The sequence below is a fragment of the Sciurus carolinensis genome, chromosome 15 (genome assembly GCF_902686445.1).
Source record: "Sciurus carolinensis chromosome 15, mSciCar1.2, whole genome shotgun sequence".
NCBI classification, from domain to species: Eukaryota; Metazoa; Chordata; class Mammalia; order Rodentia; family Sciuridae; genus Sciurus; species Sciurus carolinensis.
Window position 1 is genome coordinate 64,409,086 of NC_062227.1, and position 21,226 is coordinate 64,430,311.

Sequence of the window (21,226 nt, forward strand, 5' to 3'; positions counted from 1 at the left end):
AGACGCCCGCGAAGGCCGGGGATGGGGTGGGCGTGGGGCAGAACTCCACCACCGCCTCGGCCCGCCCCCCAACTCGGCCGGTGATTGGCTTGGGGGGCGCGAGTGCCCGCCCCGGCGGGCGGGGAGGGTCCCCCCTCGGCTCCCGGGGGGAGGAGGCGGAGGAGGGGGCGGGGAGAGTGGGAGCGGGGGGCGGGGGGCCGACGAGCCGGGTCGCGGGGATCGCAGAGCAGGCTCGGAGAGGGGCGGAGAGCGGCCGGCGAGCGGGGAGGGCCGGAGGAGGGAGGTGCGGGCAGCGGGGAGGGGAAGCCCGGCGGCCGCCGCGCGCAGGGAGAGGCGCCTGGGCTGCCGCCCGCTGCTCGGCGCGCTCTCGGGAGCCGCCAGTCCGCACGTCCCGCAGCCTTCCGGGAGGAAGCGGCGCCGGCAGTGGCTGGGGCGGCGCGCTCGGGCACCCTCACCTGCGGGCGCCCGACCGCTTCTCCGTCGGGACGCGCGGTGAGCCGGGTGCGGGACCGCCTGGCTGCGGAGGCAGAGGGAAGACCCGGCGGCCCACGCCGCAGCCCTGCAGCCCCGATCGCTTCGGACCCCGCGCAGGGCGCCGGCTCCATGGCGACCGGGCTCGGGGAGCCGGTCTACGGACTTTCCGAAGACGAGGTGAGCGGCACCCCCTCCCGCCCGGGACTCCCCGGGGAGTTCCGCCCCGCGCCGGCAGGGGAGGGGATCGGGGCTACCCCGGGCTGCACGTCTCCCGCGCCTGCCCGGGAGCCCCAGAAACAGAAGCGCCCGGGAGTGGGGTCGTGGTGGTGGTGGGGGGGTGGCTTGGGTCCCTTTCCCCTCAGCCGAGCGCATTGTTTGTAAATAAAGCGGCGCGAAACCCTTGGAACCGGGGTTCACTCCGCCTCTCCCCGCTTTTGGAGTGGACTGAGGGCACTTGTGCTTCTCTGCCCCGCGGGTCTCCTTCTTTTCTAAGCCGCGTCTCCTGAGCCTGTTGGGCAACTTTCCGCCTCTCCTCCCTGCAGCCCGGAGTCCATGATGCGTGTCACGTCTGGGTCGCGGCAGGAGCCCCGTGCGGTGCGGGGGAGCAGGGGCTGCAGAGGACCCTGATCGTTTTCCCCGGAACTTTCTAACGATCCTGTCAGCAGGCTATCAGAAGCGTGCGTGTGCTGATCCTGGTGATAGTGGGGGAGACGCTGGGAGCTGCGTATGGCCGTTCCTCTGTCTTGCAAAGTCTGAAACCTGGATTGTGCATTTCGGAGCCTCTTTTTGGTGGAGGGCCCATCGAAGGTGGCAGGTGCTGCTGGAAACTTGGAGGAAGCTTGCAGTCCTGCCACCCCCCACCCTCGCCCCGAGGATTTAAAGCCCGGCACCTCCCGGGTGGGTGGAGAAAGGAAAGCTCCATTGATCCCTTTTATTAATAAAGCGAATGAAATAAGCCACGCCCCCAAACGGTCGGTTTCATTGGAAAGGGCTTTTGTTTTTTTTTTTTACCCTCACTCTCTCCTCCGGTTTCCCATTCCCCCTTTTGAAACAATCCTGCTAAATCACTGTTCAGCCCTCTCTCAACCAGCCACGCTCGGCTCTTATTGGTGTGTTGTTCTGCCAAAAAGGGGGGTGGGAGGCCTGTCTCGGGCGCGGCGTGACAGGCAGACTGGATGGAGCAGGTAGGAGTGGTTTGCCATCTGGCGGGGTGCGCGCCCAGGTCTGGCTCCCCTTTGGAGAGGTGAATTTACAACCCATGAAGCATTACTCAGCAGGGAGGTATTTCCTATTCTGGTTGTGCATTTCGTGAAAAGTTGATGCCTGGAAATTCAGGCTTTCTCGATTTGTCTTTTCTTCCTCTCCTTTCTTTCTGAGGCTCCCTTTTCTCTGGTGATGGGGGTGGGGTTTAAAGAGAGGCTATTATCTCAGACCGGCTCACGCTATGGCTTCGTTTTCAGCAGCTTTCCCACCCTGCCCTTGTGTGTGTGTGTGTGTGTGTGTGTGTGTGTGTGTGTGTGTGTGTGTTTAAGTGTGCAATGCAATGGGTATCTTGGGGTGGGGAGGGTGAGTAGGGGATGACTTCTCTGGCGGTGCTAAGCAAGACTTGTGGTGTTTATCAAAGAATGATCATCTTTTGTCATTTTGCCATGTTTTGCTTGGGTAAAATACTTTCCTTTTTTTGCGACTTTCCCTGGAGATGGGTGAACGTAGCGTTGTTTTGCTTACCGAGGGGTTCTTCTCCCTCCTGGATCCTCTCCTGTCCCTTGCATTCTCCACGTCTCCATTTAATGAGGATCAGTAGAGGGCAGCCGGGGAGCTGTTAGAGGTGCGGAGGTATCCACATTCCTGAACAAAGAACTGCTTGGGTTGAGGTGTGGAGGGGGATGTGGACAGCTGTGTTTCATCTCAGGTTTTAAAAAACATTTTTAATAACATCATTTTTAAAAGGTCCCTGAAAAAATATTTTAAGAATGTTTTGGGAAAAGCAACTGGATAAACAAATCACATTTATGTTATTGTTGTTAATGCTTTGTTTACATTGGCAGTGGTGTCAGATTCTGCCTAGAGTGCATCTTGCCACTCTTGTCTAGATGAGTCAATGCTGACCTTAACCGGTTAGGAGTGTGAAAGTGAGGGAGACATAGGAACAGAATCTGAGTGGAAGTGGGCTTGGTACCACTGGGCTCACTCCTGCCTGCTGCCAGAGGGTGTTGGGGACTGTACAGGTTAACAGCAAGAGGTGATGAAGATGCCTTTTATTAGTTATTGTTGGTACTATGTAGTTCAACACACATTATATTACACAAGACAAGTCTCATCATTCTTCCTTTTTTAACCTTCTCCTACAGTGATAAAACAAGCCTGGGCTATTTTGATGATTTCACATTTCTGTGATACTTGGTTTTTATGGCAGTTTTTCACACTGTCAAGTTGCCCTCCAGAGAATCAGGGAATGCCTTCATAGAATATTAACAACAAATTGTTGACTATTCACAGCTAGCATTGTCTCCCTGAAATAGTCTAGGTAAGAAAACAAATGGAAGATTTTAACAGTCTCTGCAAGTAGACTGCCTGGTGAAACAAACAGCAAGGACGGGTTTTCTGAGGTGTGTTAAATATGTGTGCCTCGCAGTCTGCAGACTTGGTGTGCTGCAGAACATCACACATGAAGGTATTTTTGGTTGCTCTAGAGAAGAGTGCACTTACATATGTCTTAGAAAAATAGATACCCACACCTAGCAGATTTCTTATAAGTATATTTGTTACTTTATTTGAGGTTGATGGAAAGCTTTATATATTTGGAGTGCACTTAGTTACATCGCATTATATAAAGACCGTTGAGTTCTCTATACTGTAGCAAAGCATAGTGTTAATCTAGAACATGGGAGCTGGGGCATTGTTCCTTGGAGCATCAGCCTAGGTCTGTCTTATTTGCAGAATAAAAAGGATTAAGATGTAGGCTTTGCTTATGGAAATGTATGTGTGGTTTAATTTTTGTTCTGTGTTTCTGGGTGATGTTCCTCTGGTGAGTTATGCACATTCACTCGGATTTAAATCACATTAGTTTAGGGAACCAAATTTGAAATCACCCTCAGATGAGTTTTGGTGTTGGAGGGATTAGCCATTGAACAAAACTTCTTATTCATGGTTGAGAATTAGATTTGGTTTGGAATTGGAACAGTTTGGACTAGTTTCTGCATCTGGCTTGGAGCCTTCATGGTCTTTTTTTCTATTTTGTATTTGTTTTTGGACATCTGTAGCTCGTTTGGGCATAGTTTGCTCATGAATGATACTGTTAGCTTTCTGAAATCTTTTATTACATCTCAAAAGGTATCTTTCATTGAAAAAATTGTCTAGTGGATGAAAAATAGAATTTGAAGGACAGCCTTCATAGTATTAGATATGGCATTTAAATTTTTTTTTTTTTTTTTTTTTTTTTTTTTTTTTTTTTGGTGAAAGAATGAGGCATATGGCATATAAATGAAGGCCAGGCTGACATGGAATGAGACTTTGATATCCTCTCCTTGTTCTGTGTAAACAGGGATAGACAGTGCTGTTGTTTTGGATGGCTCCTCTCCACCAAGCTCCATGCTAAGCCTTATGCATACAATCTCATTTAAATTGCATTAAAAACCTTGGGAAGTATGCTGTGGTTTACAGATGCTGGATGAGAGAGCTCAGAAACTGTAAGTGAACTGCATAAGGAAGGACACATAGCAAGAAAGTTATGAGATCAGTTCTTTTGATTCCAGAACCCTTGTTTTTTTAACGTGCTGAATGATCTTTCCTTTCTTCTAAGCATCTTGAAAGGTCTTTGTAGCTAGATTATTCATGATGATGTAAAACAGAGACAAACATTAAGGGTTGCAAACTTATGCTTGTGGGTCAGATTTGACTAGGAACCTTGCTTAATGTGGTCTCTATAGTGTGTTAAAGCTTGGAAACTTTCAGGAAAAATCTAACTTTACTGGGGCCACGTTCTCACCTGGCAACAATTGGTGGCTTCACATTATGGCCCTTGGGATGCAGAGGTACGTGTAGTTGCTACAGTTCCCACTGCTCCCTATTATTGTAAGGTGTCTCTTTGCTGATTTGTATGCAATTATGAACTTCATAACAAATATTTAAGGTTGACCTTTGTCATAGACATTTCTTTCACTGTATTTCTTTTAAGGTACTGTCAATTTTAAGATGCACCATTACTTTATGAACCACTAAAAAAAAATGCTGTCAAATTACATACTGTCAATTTTATGAAGCATGCTTATTTCAGGATGTTAAAATATGAAAACAATGATGTTTTAGAATGGATAAATCATTGTAATTAGGAACCTGGGATGACCCTATGCCATCAGATGTAATAGCCCCAATCATTCAACACTTTTTTTGAGCTTTGAAGCTTGAACCCAGGGCCTCTACCACTGAGTTACACCTCCACCCCCAATCCAACTCTTTTAAATCACCTCATAAGCCAAATTTCTGTCTTTCTGTGTCTGAGAACATGATAGAGGGAAATGCTCTTATATGGATATTAGCAGAGAAGAAATCTTAAGAATAATTGTTAATTTTTAAAAAAGTGAACCTTGTATGTTTTTAAGAGACTATTTCACAAACCCCTGGTGCCATCTTTGAGCTGTGCAGAATGGTCAGGACAAGACTGCTTCTGGAGATTGCAGTAGAGATATTGTTTGCATCTGAAGGTGGATTCTGAGAGGTGGTTTTCTAAAGGAAGATAAGTCTTGCCAGTCATGCTAACTCCACATGCCTGTCAGGCCTGGTATGCTTTATGATGTGCAGTATACCCAGGACGTGGGCCACCACTCTTAGAGTCTATGCCACGATTGCTAACATCTAGGAATGTCTAAAAAGGGCCTACGTTTTATGGTGACATTCACAAGTAGCTATTTGTTTTTGGGCAAGCATTTTGCCACTGAGCTGTACCTTTAACCCAAAGCAGTATTTAAATTGGAAAATATTATGCATTGCTTTAAATTCTATACTCATTAAATTTTAATTTGCATCAAGGATGTGGTATCTGTGAAATTTATACATTTTGACATTTTTTTATATTTTCAGTTTTACTAAGCCAGAATATTTGAACTATTTTATTACTGAAAAGCAGTTTCCTTAACTGAAGGAATAAATATAAATTTGTTTAAAGGGGTGAAGACAGTGGCCAAATGGGAATCTTCAGATGATTGCAGTTTCTTTACCATGCAGAACACAGTTGAGGGAAGTCATATCCTGATACCTGGGCATCTCTCCAGTGCAGTAGGTACACCCCTCCCTGGGAAGCTTACTTGGGAAAGTTGGTTTTGGGATTCTGGGAAGCCTCAATGTGTTTGAGATATATTTATTCAGGAGAAGAATGAATAATCTCAGAAGAAATCCCTGTGAATATGCCAAAAGTCACTGAGTTGTATATTTTAAATGGGCCAAATGTATTAGATGTGAATTACATCTCAATAACGTTGTTTAAAAATGACTAATGATTTTAGAATGTAACATTGCACCAATACACAGTTCCAGCTAAATCTTGCTTCTGCGTTGAGTAGAAGAAACTGTTCATTGCTAATTTAACCACCTCTCTTCCTTGTGCAGTATTTAAAATGGCATAAAAATATGGTTATGTATAGCAGAATGAGAGCATATTTCATTTAAAATTTTTATTTTTGAACTAAAAGGTTCTTAACAGATTTTTTTTTTTTTGGTTGTCCTTGAATTTTGTGTTCTAAAGAGTAGTAGCATCAGGATAAAAACAAACTAAAAAAACCCCTAAACCTAACTTATGAGTTTTCAAACTTTTTGATGTTACAGGTGTTTGAATGAGTGACTTCATCTTACTTTTTTTTTTTTTTTTTTTTTTTTTTTAAGAGATAAGGTGCTGTCTGTGTTGTTCAGTTTGGCCCTGAACTTCTGGGCTAAAGTGATCCTCTTACCTCAGCTTTGAAGTATCAGGGAGTCAGGCTTGTACTGCCGATCCAGGCTTTGAGATATTTGTTAACTAGTAATAAAGCAAGCTTTACATTTTCTTTTGGAAGTCCTTATTTAGGTGGATCAAAATAATGTACGTGTGCTGTCATGATCATAAATATTCCAGCATTAGGCTTAATGAAGAGCATGGAAAGTATAACAAAATGTTGCTTTCTTTTTTTTGTATTATTTCTCTTCCAGGTCACAGTATAAACAAATATATTTCATTTTCTGACTATAGGTGGCAATGTTTGTATTGTTGACTAGTGTTACTAATGGCTTTCTTGTTTATTGTTGGTGGAATATGGAAATGAGAGCATGATTTAGAGATGAGAACAAAACATCTAGATTTAGAAAACAGCATTTTCCTATAAACATAAAGAATCAATTATTCAATGAAAACACCTACAGTGACGTTTCTCAGTGTGGGCAGTATAAGGAACCATCAATTTTCCAAGTTTCCAGGGTTCCCATTCCCTAGGTGACACGCAGCTTTAGGAGCCAGGGATGTGCCTTTGGATTTGGGGAAGGAAGTCCCGGCAGCATCCAAGCACACAGAGTGTTGGATGCTCTCCTAGTCCTTCCTTCTTGGGCATGTGGGAACTTCTGAATACTTCTAGTTCTGTTGGGCAGACCTTTCCGTTAACTTACTGTCATTGACTTTGAGAAGAAACTAATGATTGCTAATTGCAGTGTTGGATAGATTCTTGATTCCTGACTCAGGAGGGTAACTCGTGTCTTAGCAGAGAGCGTGGTGGTGTAACGACCTGGGTGACTTACTTTTTAAATAGCTCAAATCTCATTAGAATGTAATGTTTTGTCCAGAACCCAAGTGCTCCTGTCGCTGTGATGCCTTGAGTTGGGAAGAACTATATTGCCTAAGTGCTTCTGGGGTAACTAGCTTAAATTTGACACTTCAGTGGACTTTTTGTCCCTGACTCCAGAGTCCTGTATTGATTCAGAACTCACTCAGTTTAATGTCAAGGCTCTCAGATTCCCCGACTGTCATCAAATTCAGTGTTTGGTGACTTCTTGGCAGGTGAGTCAAGAGGTTTTGTATTCTTATACCTCTTATTCACCAAGAGAACAGACCATTCAAAGGTGAGTTTTCTTTTGGTGCAAGAAGCTAAGAACTGTTCTGCTGCCCGTTTGGGTGACACCCCATCACTGTCACTTGGTCAGGGCTCCTGGGGTCCACCATTTCCAGGCCTGCTGAAGTGAAGTGTTGATGGCTCTGATGAATGTCCACCTCCTGCCTGTGAGGTGAAGACCATGCATCCTGTCTTGAGGCGACCTGGTGGTGAGTGACAAGAGTCCAAGGTGGCTGTTGTCTGGCTGACTGTTGGTCTTCCTGTGTTAGCAGGAAGTTTTAGTGTTCTAATTACATTCCCACCTCCAGCCTGACTCAAAGCTAGCTCCTTCTTTATATTTGGGTGCAATTTTTTTTATCATGTTTTATAATTTAATTTTTAGTTTTGAGACAGGGCTCACTAAGTCACCAAGCCTGGCCTTGAACTTGCAATCCTCCTGCTTCAGTCTCCTGAGTGATAGATTATAGGCACGTGCCATCACACCTGGCTGTAATGTTTTTAAAGCGTATTGTAAAGCCGGGCTCCCTCCGGTGGGTGAAACATTGCGATTGTCCAAACGGAGCTTGGAACAGTGGCTAACACATTCCTACCTGATGGGCAGTCACACTGAATCGCTCCAGTCACACATCTGTTATGAATGAATGTCTTAAAAGTCAAAGTTAAACAGTTTATTAGACTGACCCCGTGATATAGTTTGATATCTACGTTTTGGCAAGTGAGTGGTAAATACCACCAACATGAGAAGTCCAGTGAGGACAGGCTTTGGACCACAGGTAATAGAAGTGACAAAGAACTTTTTGTTATATTCTTCTAGGAAGTTGGAGATGTTTATATTAGGTGGATTAGCTTTATTTTCCTGTTTTTTTTTTTTTTTAAGTTTTGGAAGTTTTGTTTTTTTCATGAAAGTGAAAGCCAAACTAATTTAGAGAATTACTTTGTTTAGTGAATACTCAATGGCAACATATGTTTTAATATTTTATTTTTGATTAACATACATCACAACGTGTGCATAGTATAGCATGCAGTGATCAAATCCAGTCTCCCTTTTCCACCCTCCCCCAATATTAACTATTTAGTAAGGAGTTGAAGTTTCTGTGTCCCACTGAATCCCAGGTTGTGTATACTCAGCATGACTCAGAGCTCTGACCATCCTGCTGCCTGCAGAGCCATCAGTCTTTTAAAAACTCTCTGCCTTCATTCCTGCTGTCCATTTATTTTCCCCTCTCAGTTAATAAGTGAGTTGGCTTTGGTTTCGTCATAATGCTCACTTCCTCTGCCCATTGTGGTTTGAGAAGGGAAGAGCCCGGGGTTTAAACTGAAAATCAGATTGCTATCTTTCGTCTTCCTCTGATTTCTGTGCTCCATACATTGTGTAATACTTGGATATAACCATGATTACAGTTGGTAAGTTGATCGTGAACTTGGTCTGGCCATCTGTGTCCCCATCTTGCTAAAGCCACAGGGTGCAGGAGCGTGGCTCTTGGGCTGAGCTGTATGGAGAGGGAGCTGAGCAATCTAGGCTGATCATCAGCTCTGGAGTATGTTTAATCAGATTCTTGAGAAGTCAGATGAGAGGACTATGGTATGGTCATGGGAGTTGGGGGTGGGAAGGGGAGATGTTGAAGAGCATTTACTCACAAGATGTCAGTGGTATGGTGTGTAGAGACAGTGGTTTACAAAGCAGTGGTGCTGTTGAATCCTATGTGGTTAAAAGTGTTTATGCATAGAAAAAAAGACTAGGAGTGTATCCCAGAATGTAAATGGTGGTTATCTTTGAGCGAAATGATTGCAGATAATTTTTTATTATCTTTTTTTTTTCTTGCTCACTTGTAATAAGCTTTTTTTCTTACTATAAATTTAAAGGTAAGGTAGAACAGTGGGGTAACTATAGTTGTCAATAATCTACTGTATATTTTATGAATAACTAGAGAGAAGAGCTCAAAGACTCTAAACAGAAAGTAAAGCTGAAAAGTTGGAGATGTTACTGACCCTGGTTTGATCAGTACATATTGTGCACCTGTATTAAAATTCACACGGAACCTCACAAATATGTGCAGTTATTACATATTAATTCAAAATTTTTAAAATGTTTAAGGAGCTGGAGATGTTAATTACCCTGATTTGATTATTACATGTTGTGTATATTGAGTTATCACATGGTATCTCATGAACATGTGCAATTAAAATAATGCTTAATAAAATAACTAAGTAAATAAAAATAAGGTAGAAAGATACATCCCCCCCACAACTCCTTACATGCACTTCAAGATTCAGGTAAAAATTAGAGCATCGTTTGGTACAAATGTAGATGCCAAGTTGGTTTAGTTAAACACGTGTTTATCAAGGGTGGCCTTAAGCTTTGTGTCCACTGGAACTAGTGTCATTGAAGTGGCCTGTTAGGACCTCCCCACCAAGTTGGGAGATAGAGGAATAGGAAACAAAATTGAGCATTTTTCAAAATAAATTAAATTGGATTTGTTTTTGCTTACAGTTTATAAAATAGATGTTTTATTTTTCTAACTGTGGGCACTTAATATTTGTATTTTCACATTTGTGCATGATAGCTGCATAAAAGTAATTTTAGTAGTGTTTTGTGTTCCCTGAACTTTTGAGTGCTCTATGAAAATTCTGACCAGTGGTCAAACTCAAATCTATCTTTTTCTTGTTTTCATGGGTTTTGAGTTAGAGATCAAAACCCAAAAGTTATAACTCTATGTAGGTGTTGAATACTTTAATTTTATTTATTTATTATTTTAAGACAGTCGTGCTGTCCAAGCTGACCTTGAACTCATGGGTCAAACTGATTCTTCTGCCTCCATCTCCTGAGTAGCTGGGACTATAGGCATATGCCACCACACTTGGTGAGTAGTTTTAGATATCAGAATGATAGCTATGCATAGATTTAAGTGGCCAAATAAATATTTAAGTGGAAAAAGCTTCATTATTCTTTCTTTATTGGGAGGTGGCGGTGTGCTGGGCATTGAACCCATGCAGGCACATGATCTGCCACTGAGCTAGTCCCATAACCCCCATAAACTCTCTATTTTGTCTGTTTGCTGACTTGTAATGTCCTTTAAGTCTTGAATGTGACCTAGAGTATGTCCCTTCCCAAACAGAAGGGTGGAGTTGACAAATACCATGTTACTTCTTATCTGAGCCTTGTTCTTGATTAGAATGATCACAGCCCTGCCTCAGCTTTTTACTATTTCTGAAATAAGGATGCATCTTACAGTTTATGTGTCTCATATGTTGGTGGGTTCCTTGCATTCACTTCATTCTCGCCCCCTGCTCATTACAAAGTTGCTGTATCTTAGAACTGTGGGACTTGAGTTGGCCCATCTCCATTTGTACATTACAGTGCACAGGTATTATGACAGATTATTGATAGTTGTCATGGGGACTATCTTGTTCACTATCTTGGTGGGTCAATTAGGGAGCATCCACCTAGCCAGTGGGGAGGTGTGCCAGCTCAGTGATGTCATCAAGGAACGAGCTAGTTCTTTTCTCTGCTTTACCACCTGCAGTCTGGCTCTTTTCCAGGGCCTTATTGGTTCGAGTGTGGCTGCCATTGGCAGTCAGAGGCATACTATTTTATTTTATTTTTTTACTATTTGTAGAGGAAAGAGAATGGCTTCCTGTGACTTTCTCTTAAGTTCAAGGATGTCTCATTCCCAGACTCTGCCAGGATGTTTCTCCTTGTGCCCTGCTGGTCCACTGAGGTTTAGCTCCACTTGCCCCTCAAGCTGTTGTGGCAAGGAGAGAGTGGGAAGACCTCGGTTGCCCCCTCCTTGAGCTGGTCTGGCTGCTGTGATGACCTGTGGTCTACCTCTGGGATAATTATTCCCCCCAGCATGCCCTTGACTTCATGACATGCACGTGCCCCTCCCCCGAGAGGCAACCTGGATACCCAAGGGTCCTGGGTGATATGCTATTGTTTTCTTACGCCTGCAAAGAGTTTTTTTTTTTTAAATGATATGGTGGCTTATGACCAAATAGGTTATATTTCTCAAAACATTCAACCTACAGGGGTGAAAAAGAACAGGACAAGGGCAGCAAACTTCTGTTTGGAGAAGGTGAAAGTAGGAGAACTTACAGTGGGTAGCTGGCTAAACAGGAAGAGCCAGGGGTGCTGGTCTTGGTTGCTGGGAGGCTTCTGGTGTCCCATTTTCCTTTGTTGCACCTGAATGGAAAGGACCCGGGCAGATTTCCTTCTCTTGGATCCTGCTTGACCTGAGTTAGGAGCTTTAGGATTGATTGTCTCAGGCTGAATAGCCTTAGACTGGTGTTAGTCCAGCTGGAACTTTCTTTGAGGAAACTGTACCTATGAAAACTTGGGTTCTAGGTTTGTGTGCTTCCAGTCCACTCCAGGGACTGTGACCACAGTCCATGAACTTACCTAGAGGCAGTCTCTGGCTATGGGAATTTTGGGGTCTTAGCATCAGATCGCTCTTCCTTCCTCTGCCTTAGGGCAACTTTGAAATAGTCTTGCATGAAGAGATTTGGGCCCAGCAGACAACAGGGGATGTTTAAGCCACTCTGCTTTCACTTTGGTGTTTAGAGAATGACCACCTTCCCTGGACTGTGATTGTGGACTCAGGGTTCCGTCTACCCTTCCCTCAACCCAGCTATTCCAATTTCTAAAATAATTTTTAAATTGGGGAAAAATACATATAACATAAAATTTACTCTCCTAACCTTGTTTCAGCATACAGTTCAGTGGCCATAAGTGCATTCACATTGCTGGGCAGCCATCACCCCCATCCACCCAGAGAAGACTTCATTTTGCAAAACCCAAACACCTTACTCATCAAGCAGTAACTCCCCATGGCTAGCTGGTCCAGTTTTATTTGTAGCACCCTTTCTTTTTGATGCAAGTTTGGTTGTAGAGTTCTTTTTTTGGCAGTGGCTTGGGCTTTGCATGTGCTGGGCGGTGCTCCCTCACTGAGCGGCTTCCCAGTCCTATTGTCGGGTTCTTGGTCGCAAGCAATAGCACTGATTCTGGTGAACTGAAACACAAAGGGAATTGAGTGAATGACCTTTGGAAGCCAGGCCCGGACGCTGGTTAGGGAACAAGACAGGTGGGCTTTCAGAATTGCAACTGCTAGCATATTTTCAGGTAAAACATGTCTCAGAGATCACTGTTGCAACTTGGATACCCTGTCTCTCCCTGCATCTTCACACTCCAGACTCAAAAGGATCTTTCCAGCTTAGTCCTTCTATTCCTTCCCTGCTGGCAGTTAGTGACCCTCTGTTGAGATGCCTGGCTCAGACAGATGAGACACTTCCTCAAAGCAGACCTCGTCCCAAGCTGTGTCAGGTCCTGGAGTATTTGCTCCAAGCAGAGATCTCAGACTATCTCTTGAGATCAGTTGGTCAAAAATAATTATCTTTTAAAAGATTCTTTTGAATTCTGTGGATTACCCCCTCGATTTTCTCATCTATGCCATTACTTAGGATTTTACTTTTAACTAATCTTTTTTTGCAGAATTGCAAGTGAAAAAACTTTCCATCTCTCTAGCCTCAAGAGAGGCAGTAATGCTCATCAAAAGAGGGGCACAGATTCACTCCTGATAGTTTGACCACCTTCTTAAAAGGGCAAAGAAATGGTTGAAACGGTCATTGCCGATAACAGGTCAGCTGACATTTTGAACCCCAGGATTCATGTTGCCTGACCAAGAGGGCAGTGTCCTTACTGCCCGAGTGTTAAACCAGCACAGCACACTGGAAAACTGAGGTGTCTCCCCTAGACAACAAGGTTGGTATGACATTTGGGACCTGCCAGCCCGTCTTGTGCCGTCCACAGTAAATGATGTAAACGTGTTATAGAACAGACTCACCAGTTGTACAGAGTGACAACCGTAGTTATCAATGTATTGTATTCTTGAGAGAATAGATTTTAAAGTATTCTCACCTCAAAATAATAAGTATGTGAGGTATGCTTATGCTAATTATCTTGACTTAGCCATTCCATAGTGTATACACATTTCAAAATGTGTACACAATAGCATGTGATTTTATTTGTCAATTACAATAAATTTCAAAAAATGAACATAGATTTTAAAGACAGTATTTTAAAGTAGGTTCTATTTACTCCAGAAACTGAGGCACGAAGAAGTTAAATAACTTCCCAGAGCTAGTAGGTGGCAGGACCTGGACTTGAACCATGAGTGGACCCACCGTGCTGGGGAACGTCAGTGGTTTTTTCAGCCTGAGCGTGCGGGAGGGCAGGGCACAGCGGAGGCCTGGGTGCCAGACCGTGAAGTCCGGGGAAGAAATGGCTGCGTGTGAATAGCCTGTGGACCTTATCAAGGAACTCAGGACCTTATTGCTTGAGGCATTGTGAGAAACCTGTTGAGATCTAGACTTTTCCAAAGTTCACCGTGGGTGCTGGGGACGTAGTTCGGTGGTAGAGTGCGTGCTGGACATGCGTGGGGTTTAGATCAGTGAACGAATGAAGGAAGGACTCTCGCCATGTAGCACTGGGGAAAATGGATTTGAGTTGGACAACCCTAGGAGGTCACAGAGCTGTTCCAGCAGGATGATGGTGGAAATGAGCAAGGGGATTGGGGCAGGAGGTATTTAGGAGGAAATCCCCTTGAATTTAGTTACTCCTTGATTAGGTGAGGAAAAAAAGAGGCATCCAGAATAATCCTCCAGGTTCTTGCTTCAGAAGACTACGTGGGTAGGAGGAGGGAAGAATCCTACATCTACTAAATACGTAGAGCAGTAGTTCTGAGGTGAGGGCTCTTTTGACTGCTTCCTTTTCCCCAAGGGCTTTCTGTCAGTACTTGGAAACATTTTTGATTGTCACAACCTGGGAGGCGCTTCTGGCATCTGGTAGGTGGAGGCCAGTGTAGCTGCTAATCTTACAGCCTCTGTGACAACTGATTGGGATTGAGAAATGCCACACCGGTACATTATCAGTTCCATATGGTTATCTCATTAACCCATAAACTGATCATGTGAAATTATACCATGTGTCCTGTTTCTCTTATCAGATCACTGAGGCTTCGGATGGGTCACTTGGCCAAAGCCACATAGTCAGTCAGTGCTGAAAGCAGACCTTGAACCCGGGTCCTCATATGTCCAAGTCCCATTGTGCCCTCTTCTCCCTGCTCCTTCATTCCTCACAGCCATGCCAAGGAAGGTACAGGTGGGGTTGTGGGATGCTTTTCAATGGTGGTGGCTCTAGACCTGAAGTGGCAGGCAGGAAGGAAGGTGGCTATTTATAGTCAGCTCTGCAGTGGATCGAATTTTCCAATCCTAAAGGACTTGGCAGCGGGTAGTTCAAAGGAATATCATCATTTAGGTGTTGGGTTCCCCCTGCAGATATAAATATGGGAACATTTCCTTTAAAAATGCTTCTGTAATTAAGGCATGATAAAATGTGAAAGTTGGAACATAAAGCCCAGCTTATTCCCTGTGGATGTGAACTGTTGCAGGCTAACATTGAGAAGGGATAAGATGGAAAGGGGGATTCGTAGGGTCCTGGGGGAGTCCCCCTGGATTTAGAAGTCGTTGAGCTATTAAGATCATCTTGATTGGCTGGAGGTGAGGAGCCCTCTGAGGATGGGTTTGTCAGTGTCCTCTCGAATGACTGGAGGGCTTCGGGGGCACAGCTGGAGCGAGGGCTTGGTGGGTCTCTCAGCTGCTGCCCTGTATGAATAGTTACCACCCAGTTCTGGCAAAATTGTGGATTTGTTAGACGCCTTCCTTGGCGTCCCCTCATACTGGCGCTTTAGGGACAGAGTTCTCACAGTTGAACTCTTCATGATATCTCAAGTTTATATTTGTGTTTTAATATCTTTGGATGGTGCTCTGAATGAGGCTGCTTGATTGAGACTGAGATACAAAACAAAACAAAAAAATGTTTTTACATTTGTCCCAAGTCTTGTTTTTTTGCCTGGGGGCACTCGGGCAGTTGGGACTGTGTGAGTGTGACATTTTCCCACTTCATCTGTAGGAGCAGTTGTCTTGAAGGTGGGGATGCTAGTTCAGGCAAGGGGGTCGTGAATTTTGGTAAGCAAACAGTGCTCCAAGCTTTATGGTGGGAAAGACCTACAGTGAGTTCATTTTTAAATTGTGCACAGATTAACACAAAGTGAGCCCAAAGAAGTGGAGAAGAACTTGAACCTGATCGTGCGTTGTTATGTCAATGTCATTGGTGGCTAGCCTAGATTATGCTGCAGTGTTAAATTTCAGCTTGGTCTCTTCTTTTCCGGTTCCCTGTTTAGTTTCACGTGTGTAACATGAAAAGTAGTAATAGAAAATTTTGACAAATTGAAGGGTATATAAAGGAACACCACTAAATTTAGCATGATATCGAAGAATCACCATAAAAATGTTTTATTATAATAATGTGAATATTAGTACTGAGGTGGTTTTGCTTGTTTCCCCCTGATTCTAAAATTTCCCACTAGGAATATCTTTTTTTTTTTTTTTTTTGCAGTAGAAGGGATTGAACTCAGGACCTCGTGCATGCTAGGCTAGTGCTCTGTCACTGAGCTGCACCCCAGTTCACAAGGAATGTCTTATTCTAACATTGCTTTCCTTGGGAAGAATGGTGAATCCTACATTTCCTTTTCTACAGCCGGATGACAGCACGTGATGTGTTAGAGTTCAGTGTATCTTTAAGCTTGACTAAGGTGGACCCCCTTTAGAGAGTGAGCACCACCGAGGAGCATGTGGTACCTTCAATTATGTTTATTACAATGTTTCTTCAAATATATCTAAGCATAAAAGTATTAATAAGCATATTTACAGCTGGTGTCTTACCAAAGCTATCACTAAAATGCCTCAATGAACATACAAATTCATGAAAAATCTAAATTCTTAAATGTAGACAATTTAAATTAGCAAAATGATTTTAATGCAACAGGTGATAGTATCTTATTAAAACTATTATCAAGCTGGGTGCAGTGTGCATGCCTGTAATCCCAGTAACTTTGGAGGCTGAGTCAGGAGAATCTTAAATTCAAGGCCAGCCTCAGCAATTTAGCAAGGGACTTGTCTCAAAATAAAAAATCAAAAAGGACTGGAACATAGCTCATTGGTAAAGCACCCCTGGGTTCAGTCCCTGGTACTTCAAACCAACATACGAACAGGAAAACAGAAACAATTTCATTATCATTAATGCTAGGACAGCTTTTCCGTTCTGACCTCTCACATGCCATGCAGAGTGTTATTTTTTATTTATTTTTTCCTATTATTCCATCCCTGTTGTACTATATACTGGAGCATGAAGAAGTCATTGAGCTGTAGTCCTGTTAACTGGCAACACAGCAGAAGTACTGCTGCCCTCTTGATCATCACTACCACTACTAGTTCTGGTTGAAGCCCCAGAAATCATGGAGGAACACCAAATTACAGATGGTGCTTGTGTTTGTACTGGGGGTCCCTGATTTGACTTATTTTTTTACTTTACACTGTATGAAAATTACCCTCATACACCCACTCCCTTTCTCACCTTTAGTAGAGTATTCTCTACTAAATGTAGAGACACCAGTACTTTATTATTAAATAGACCATGTGTTAGATGATTTTTGCCCCACTTTGGCTAACGGAAGTGTTGTGAGTGCATTCAAGGTAGGCTAGACTGAACTATGATGTTTGGTAGTTATGTGTGTTAAATGCATTTTTAACTTATGGTATTTTTACTATACATTGAGGTTATTTGGATGGAACCTGGAAGTTGAGGATCTGTGTTAATATGTAAAGGTCTTTGCTTTTAAGGAAGCCATCTCCAACGGGGAGAGACTCTTACAGGTAGTGGATGGTGCTGGTACCATTGGTACCATTACACGAGCTGTGGTTCATCAGACTGTGGGTGATCATCACCTGGTCCTAGTGACTTACCTTCAATGAGATTGTCAGTCCTAAGACATCTTGTGCATCTGTTGTTTGTTCTGGCACAGGTTTTGGCTTTACTTTTAAAGATAGTGTGTACTGAAAATTCTTCCATAAATAAACGTAATTCATTGAGTTGCTCGTCTTCCCATTTGTTAACAGCTCTTTTTTCCATTTTCACCATCAGATGACCTTGCTGATTTTCCAAGTGGAAAATGCTTTTGCTGTATTATTTTTTTTCCAAGACAAACAAAAATCAATTGTCATTGCTCTGGAGAGCCTGGCTAGGTAGAGCTCAGATCCCCACTCCCCGCTCAGCGTGTCCTGGTGTCTCAGCCACCACACTTTGAGTTGCACTAGTTTCCTGTTTTGCTTTGGTATTCTTGCCTTTTAAAATTTCCCCTTTCCATTGTTTTTCTTAGCTAGGAATGACACCAAAATAAGGACCTATTTGTTCTTGTAAGAGATAGGATGAACATAGCCATTCAAATGAGCATTGCCATTCAGGTGGTTTCTTAGGAAGCCCTGCACTTACTGTAATGGGGCAACCATGGGCCAGTGCATTTCTTTGTCTTACTTACTCTATCTAAACTGCCTTCCCAGCCAGGTACTAGCTGTATTAGTCTTATTACCTTACAATACCAGCTCATTAAAAGGTCTTATGGGTGTTGAACATGCATCTTAGTCACGGCGGTTGGTTTTAAAGCTGTTTCTAGAAGTTAAGTTTATCTCCTGGCTGGCACACGTGCCTGTTCCTCTTAGTATTGTCTGTAAAGGGATCTGGGATTCGGTGGTGACCAATCTAGTAGAGAAGGCCCAAGAAACTGTTGAGTGATGACTTATTGTTGAAATGAGTCCCAAGGTTACAAAGGCATATCAGAGTCCTTAGTGTTTTAAAGAATATTTAAGAAGACTCAGTCACACTCTTTGCTACTCACATCTTGCAGAGTTAGTATGAGGGTAGAAACTTGCTACATCTTACTTCACTGTAACTATAGTGAAATAGCAGAAATAATGGTTGGATTTCTACACAGTAGCAACATGTACATATTTTCTTTTTTTCTCTACTGTAGTCACTTCATTTGCTTATCTCTTATTATATCTGTGACATATTTTGCATAAACCCTTTTTCAAAAATATATATGTGTGAGTGTATATACATATATGTGTGTATATATATATATAGTATTTGTAGGTGGACCCAATGTCTTTATTTTATTTTTATGTGGTGCTGAGGATTAAACCCAGTGCCTCACACATGCTAGTCAAGTGCTCTACCACTGAGCTACAACCCCAGCCCTGCTTAAACCCTTTTTTAAGGTCTCAATTTCCATAGAAGTTAGGTAGTTTTGGGCTTTACTTTTCTGGGCACCTAGAAATTAAGTCCCTGGGCTATGAGTGAGAAAGAGAGAGAGAGAGAGAGAGAGAGAGAGAGAGAGAGAGAAAGAGCGAGAGAGAGAGAGAGAGAGAGAGAGAGAGAGAGAGAGAAAGAGAGAAAGAGAAAGAGTGTTAGTTCTCATTGAATGCTTCCAGCTTGTTCAGGGCTGGCTTTTTTTTGTGAGGATTGTGAACTTAGATCTCCTCAAGTATACCCACGGTGTCATTCAGAATCTGTCATCCTCAATTTTTTTTTTTTTTTTTAAATATGCTTATCAATTTAAACTTTTCAAGTTCCAAAGTCTTAAACTGAACTTAAATGTGTTTTGGTTTTGGCCAGGAAAGAGCAACAGTAGGACCAATAAGTACAATAAAATGTAACAAACTGATAAGAAGAAATTCCTTGCTGGTTGATGGTGTTGATCAGTTCAGCAGTGTTTAGTCCTAGATTAAAACAGTGGGTTTATCCCCCAACAGTCCCTGTGCTGGAAGCTTGGTCCTCTTGGTCCTCAGTGTGGAGTGGTTGGGAGGTGAATCTTTAAGGGTGGGGCCTAGTGGGAGCTCCTGGGTCAATTGTGATCATGGATTATGTCCTTGAAAAGGATTAAGGTACTTCTCACGACACCCTGGTTAGTTCTAGAGAGAGGATTGTTGTGAAAGCATCAGCCCAGCAGCGCCTCGGTCTGGCTTCCTGTTTCAAGATGCCATCTCTTGTTCCCATACCCACTCCTACCATTTGCCTCGATGTCCTTGCCAGATCTTGTGTCATGCCATTTGGACTATCAGCTTCCAAAATGAACTAAATAAACCTCTCTTCATGAAGTTAGCCTGTCTCAGGGATTTTATTATAGTGATGAAAAGTTGACTAATACAACAGGTGTAGATAAAAGTCCAGATTCACATATTTGACTTTAGAAATGTTTGAATCTAGTTTGGTGGATGTGCTTATGTATCCAATACAGTGGTGACCTCAGGCTTTGAAGAGTAAAGACAAAAGAAATGGTGTAGTCAAAATAGAAGAAAGATTAGTGGAGTAGAGGAAGGAGATTGAGGGGGAGGATGGAAGGACAGAATAAGGGAAAACCGGGAGAGTGAATCCGACCTGGCTGTCCTGTGTGCATACAGGAATATACTACGGCGACTCTCACCTTTATATACATCCACAAGACACTAATTAAAAAGAAAAAAAAAAGAGAGAAACTAACTAAATAGCGAAAAGTTCAGGACAGTAGAGGAAAGGGAACGGGGAGAGAGGCAGGGATGGGAAGGAAAAGTATTGGGGGCTGGATTAGAGCAAATTGTATTCCATGCATTCACAATTATGTCAGAATGAATCCTAATGTTATAGAAAACTGATATGAACCAATAAAGATGAAAAAAAAATGATGTAGTATCCTCTATCACCACGCAGCTCTCTGACACCCTTCTGCTTTCCTCGTTGAGCGATTATGGGATGAGTGAATTTGACATTTCCTAGTTAAAGTCATTGCTGGGGTGGGGTGGGTCACTGCGGGCACCTGCAAGGGCACATCTGGGTTACCTGGCACTAGCACATCCGACTGGGAGCCTGTGGAGGCACACCCCTAGTTCCCATGCCCTTGGGTCTGTCAGTTAAGAAGTGGAAGTCCATGCTGGGAAGGGAGAGGAGCCTCTCCATGGGGACTTTGCCAAGCTGTCAGTGCTCTCTCTCAGAGCTGCCCATATATTGTCTTTCCTGATGTACAGTTTGTGCCCAGTGGGGCTCTGCAGTAGTGGAAGCTGGAGGAAGGGATGCCACACAGCACCATGCAGGTGGGGTGAGGCAAGGTAATCGGGAAGCTGGCCTGGGAATAGAGGATCTGAGATGGCAGCTGGTGGTGACAGCAGGAACGCAGTCTGTCAGGGTGGGGAATTGGGCGTGCGGGGAGGTGAGCTTCCGGGAGGCAGAAAGGGACTGCAGTGTTGTGCAACAGGACGACAGAATCCACAGACACGAAGAACAAACGTTTCTCTCCCTTTTCTCAATCAGGCTTTGTTTTTAATCTCAGCAGAAGAGAAAACAGTCGTTACATGCGAAGTGAGAGAACTGGATGAGGAAAGAGAACATGACGAAGGGTCACTCAGATGGAAGTGAACAGATTCTTCTAATTGTCTAATGTGAGACATTAGCCACTGAGTGGGAATTGCTGTGCAGGAGACACGGGAGAAGCCTAAGAGATGTCAGCAAGGTGGCCAACCTTGACCCTGAATGGACAGGGGTACACTATCCCCCAGAGCAGGGTCTGCGGGGCTTTCATTCTTTGAAAAGGGTGTGCTCTCCTGTGAGTGCCTGTGGTGCACTCGGCTCTGGAATAGTTTATCAGAAGGTATGACTGGTTTTGTGTGTCCTTCTCACAAGTGCTAATGGTGTGATCAGTGCAATTATTAAAACTTTTATTTTCATTACCTCTCAAGTAACTGTGACCTGCAATTTTAGAATTGAA

General features: G+C 43.4%; 1 protein-coding gene across 3 annotated transcripts in view; it reads left to right on the top strand.

Moving 5' to 3' along the window:
* Window positions 1–268: 268 nt before the first annotated feature.
* Nedd4l (NEDD4 like E3 ubiquitin protein ligase) overlaps window positions 269–21,226 on the top strand; it is a 312,978-nt gene continuing 292,020 nt past the window's right edge. For 2 of the 3 annotated variants that reach the window (XM_047526346.1, XM_047526347.1), the window contains exon 1: window positions 270–651. In XM_047526346.1, the coding sequence (XP_047382302.1) occupies window positions 604–651 (48 nt within the window). In that variant the 5' untranslated portion in view covers window positions 270–603. Of the gene's footprint in view, window positions 652–21,226 lie in introns of all 3 variants that reach the window. The other variant, XM_047526345.1, reaches the window with a different exon arrangement.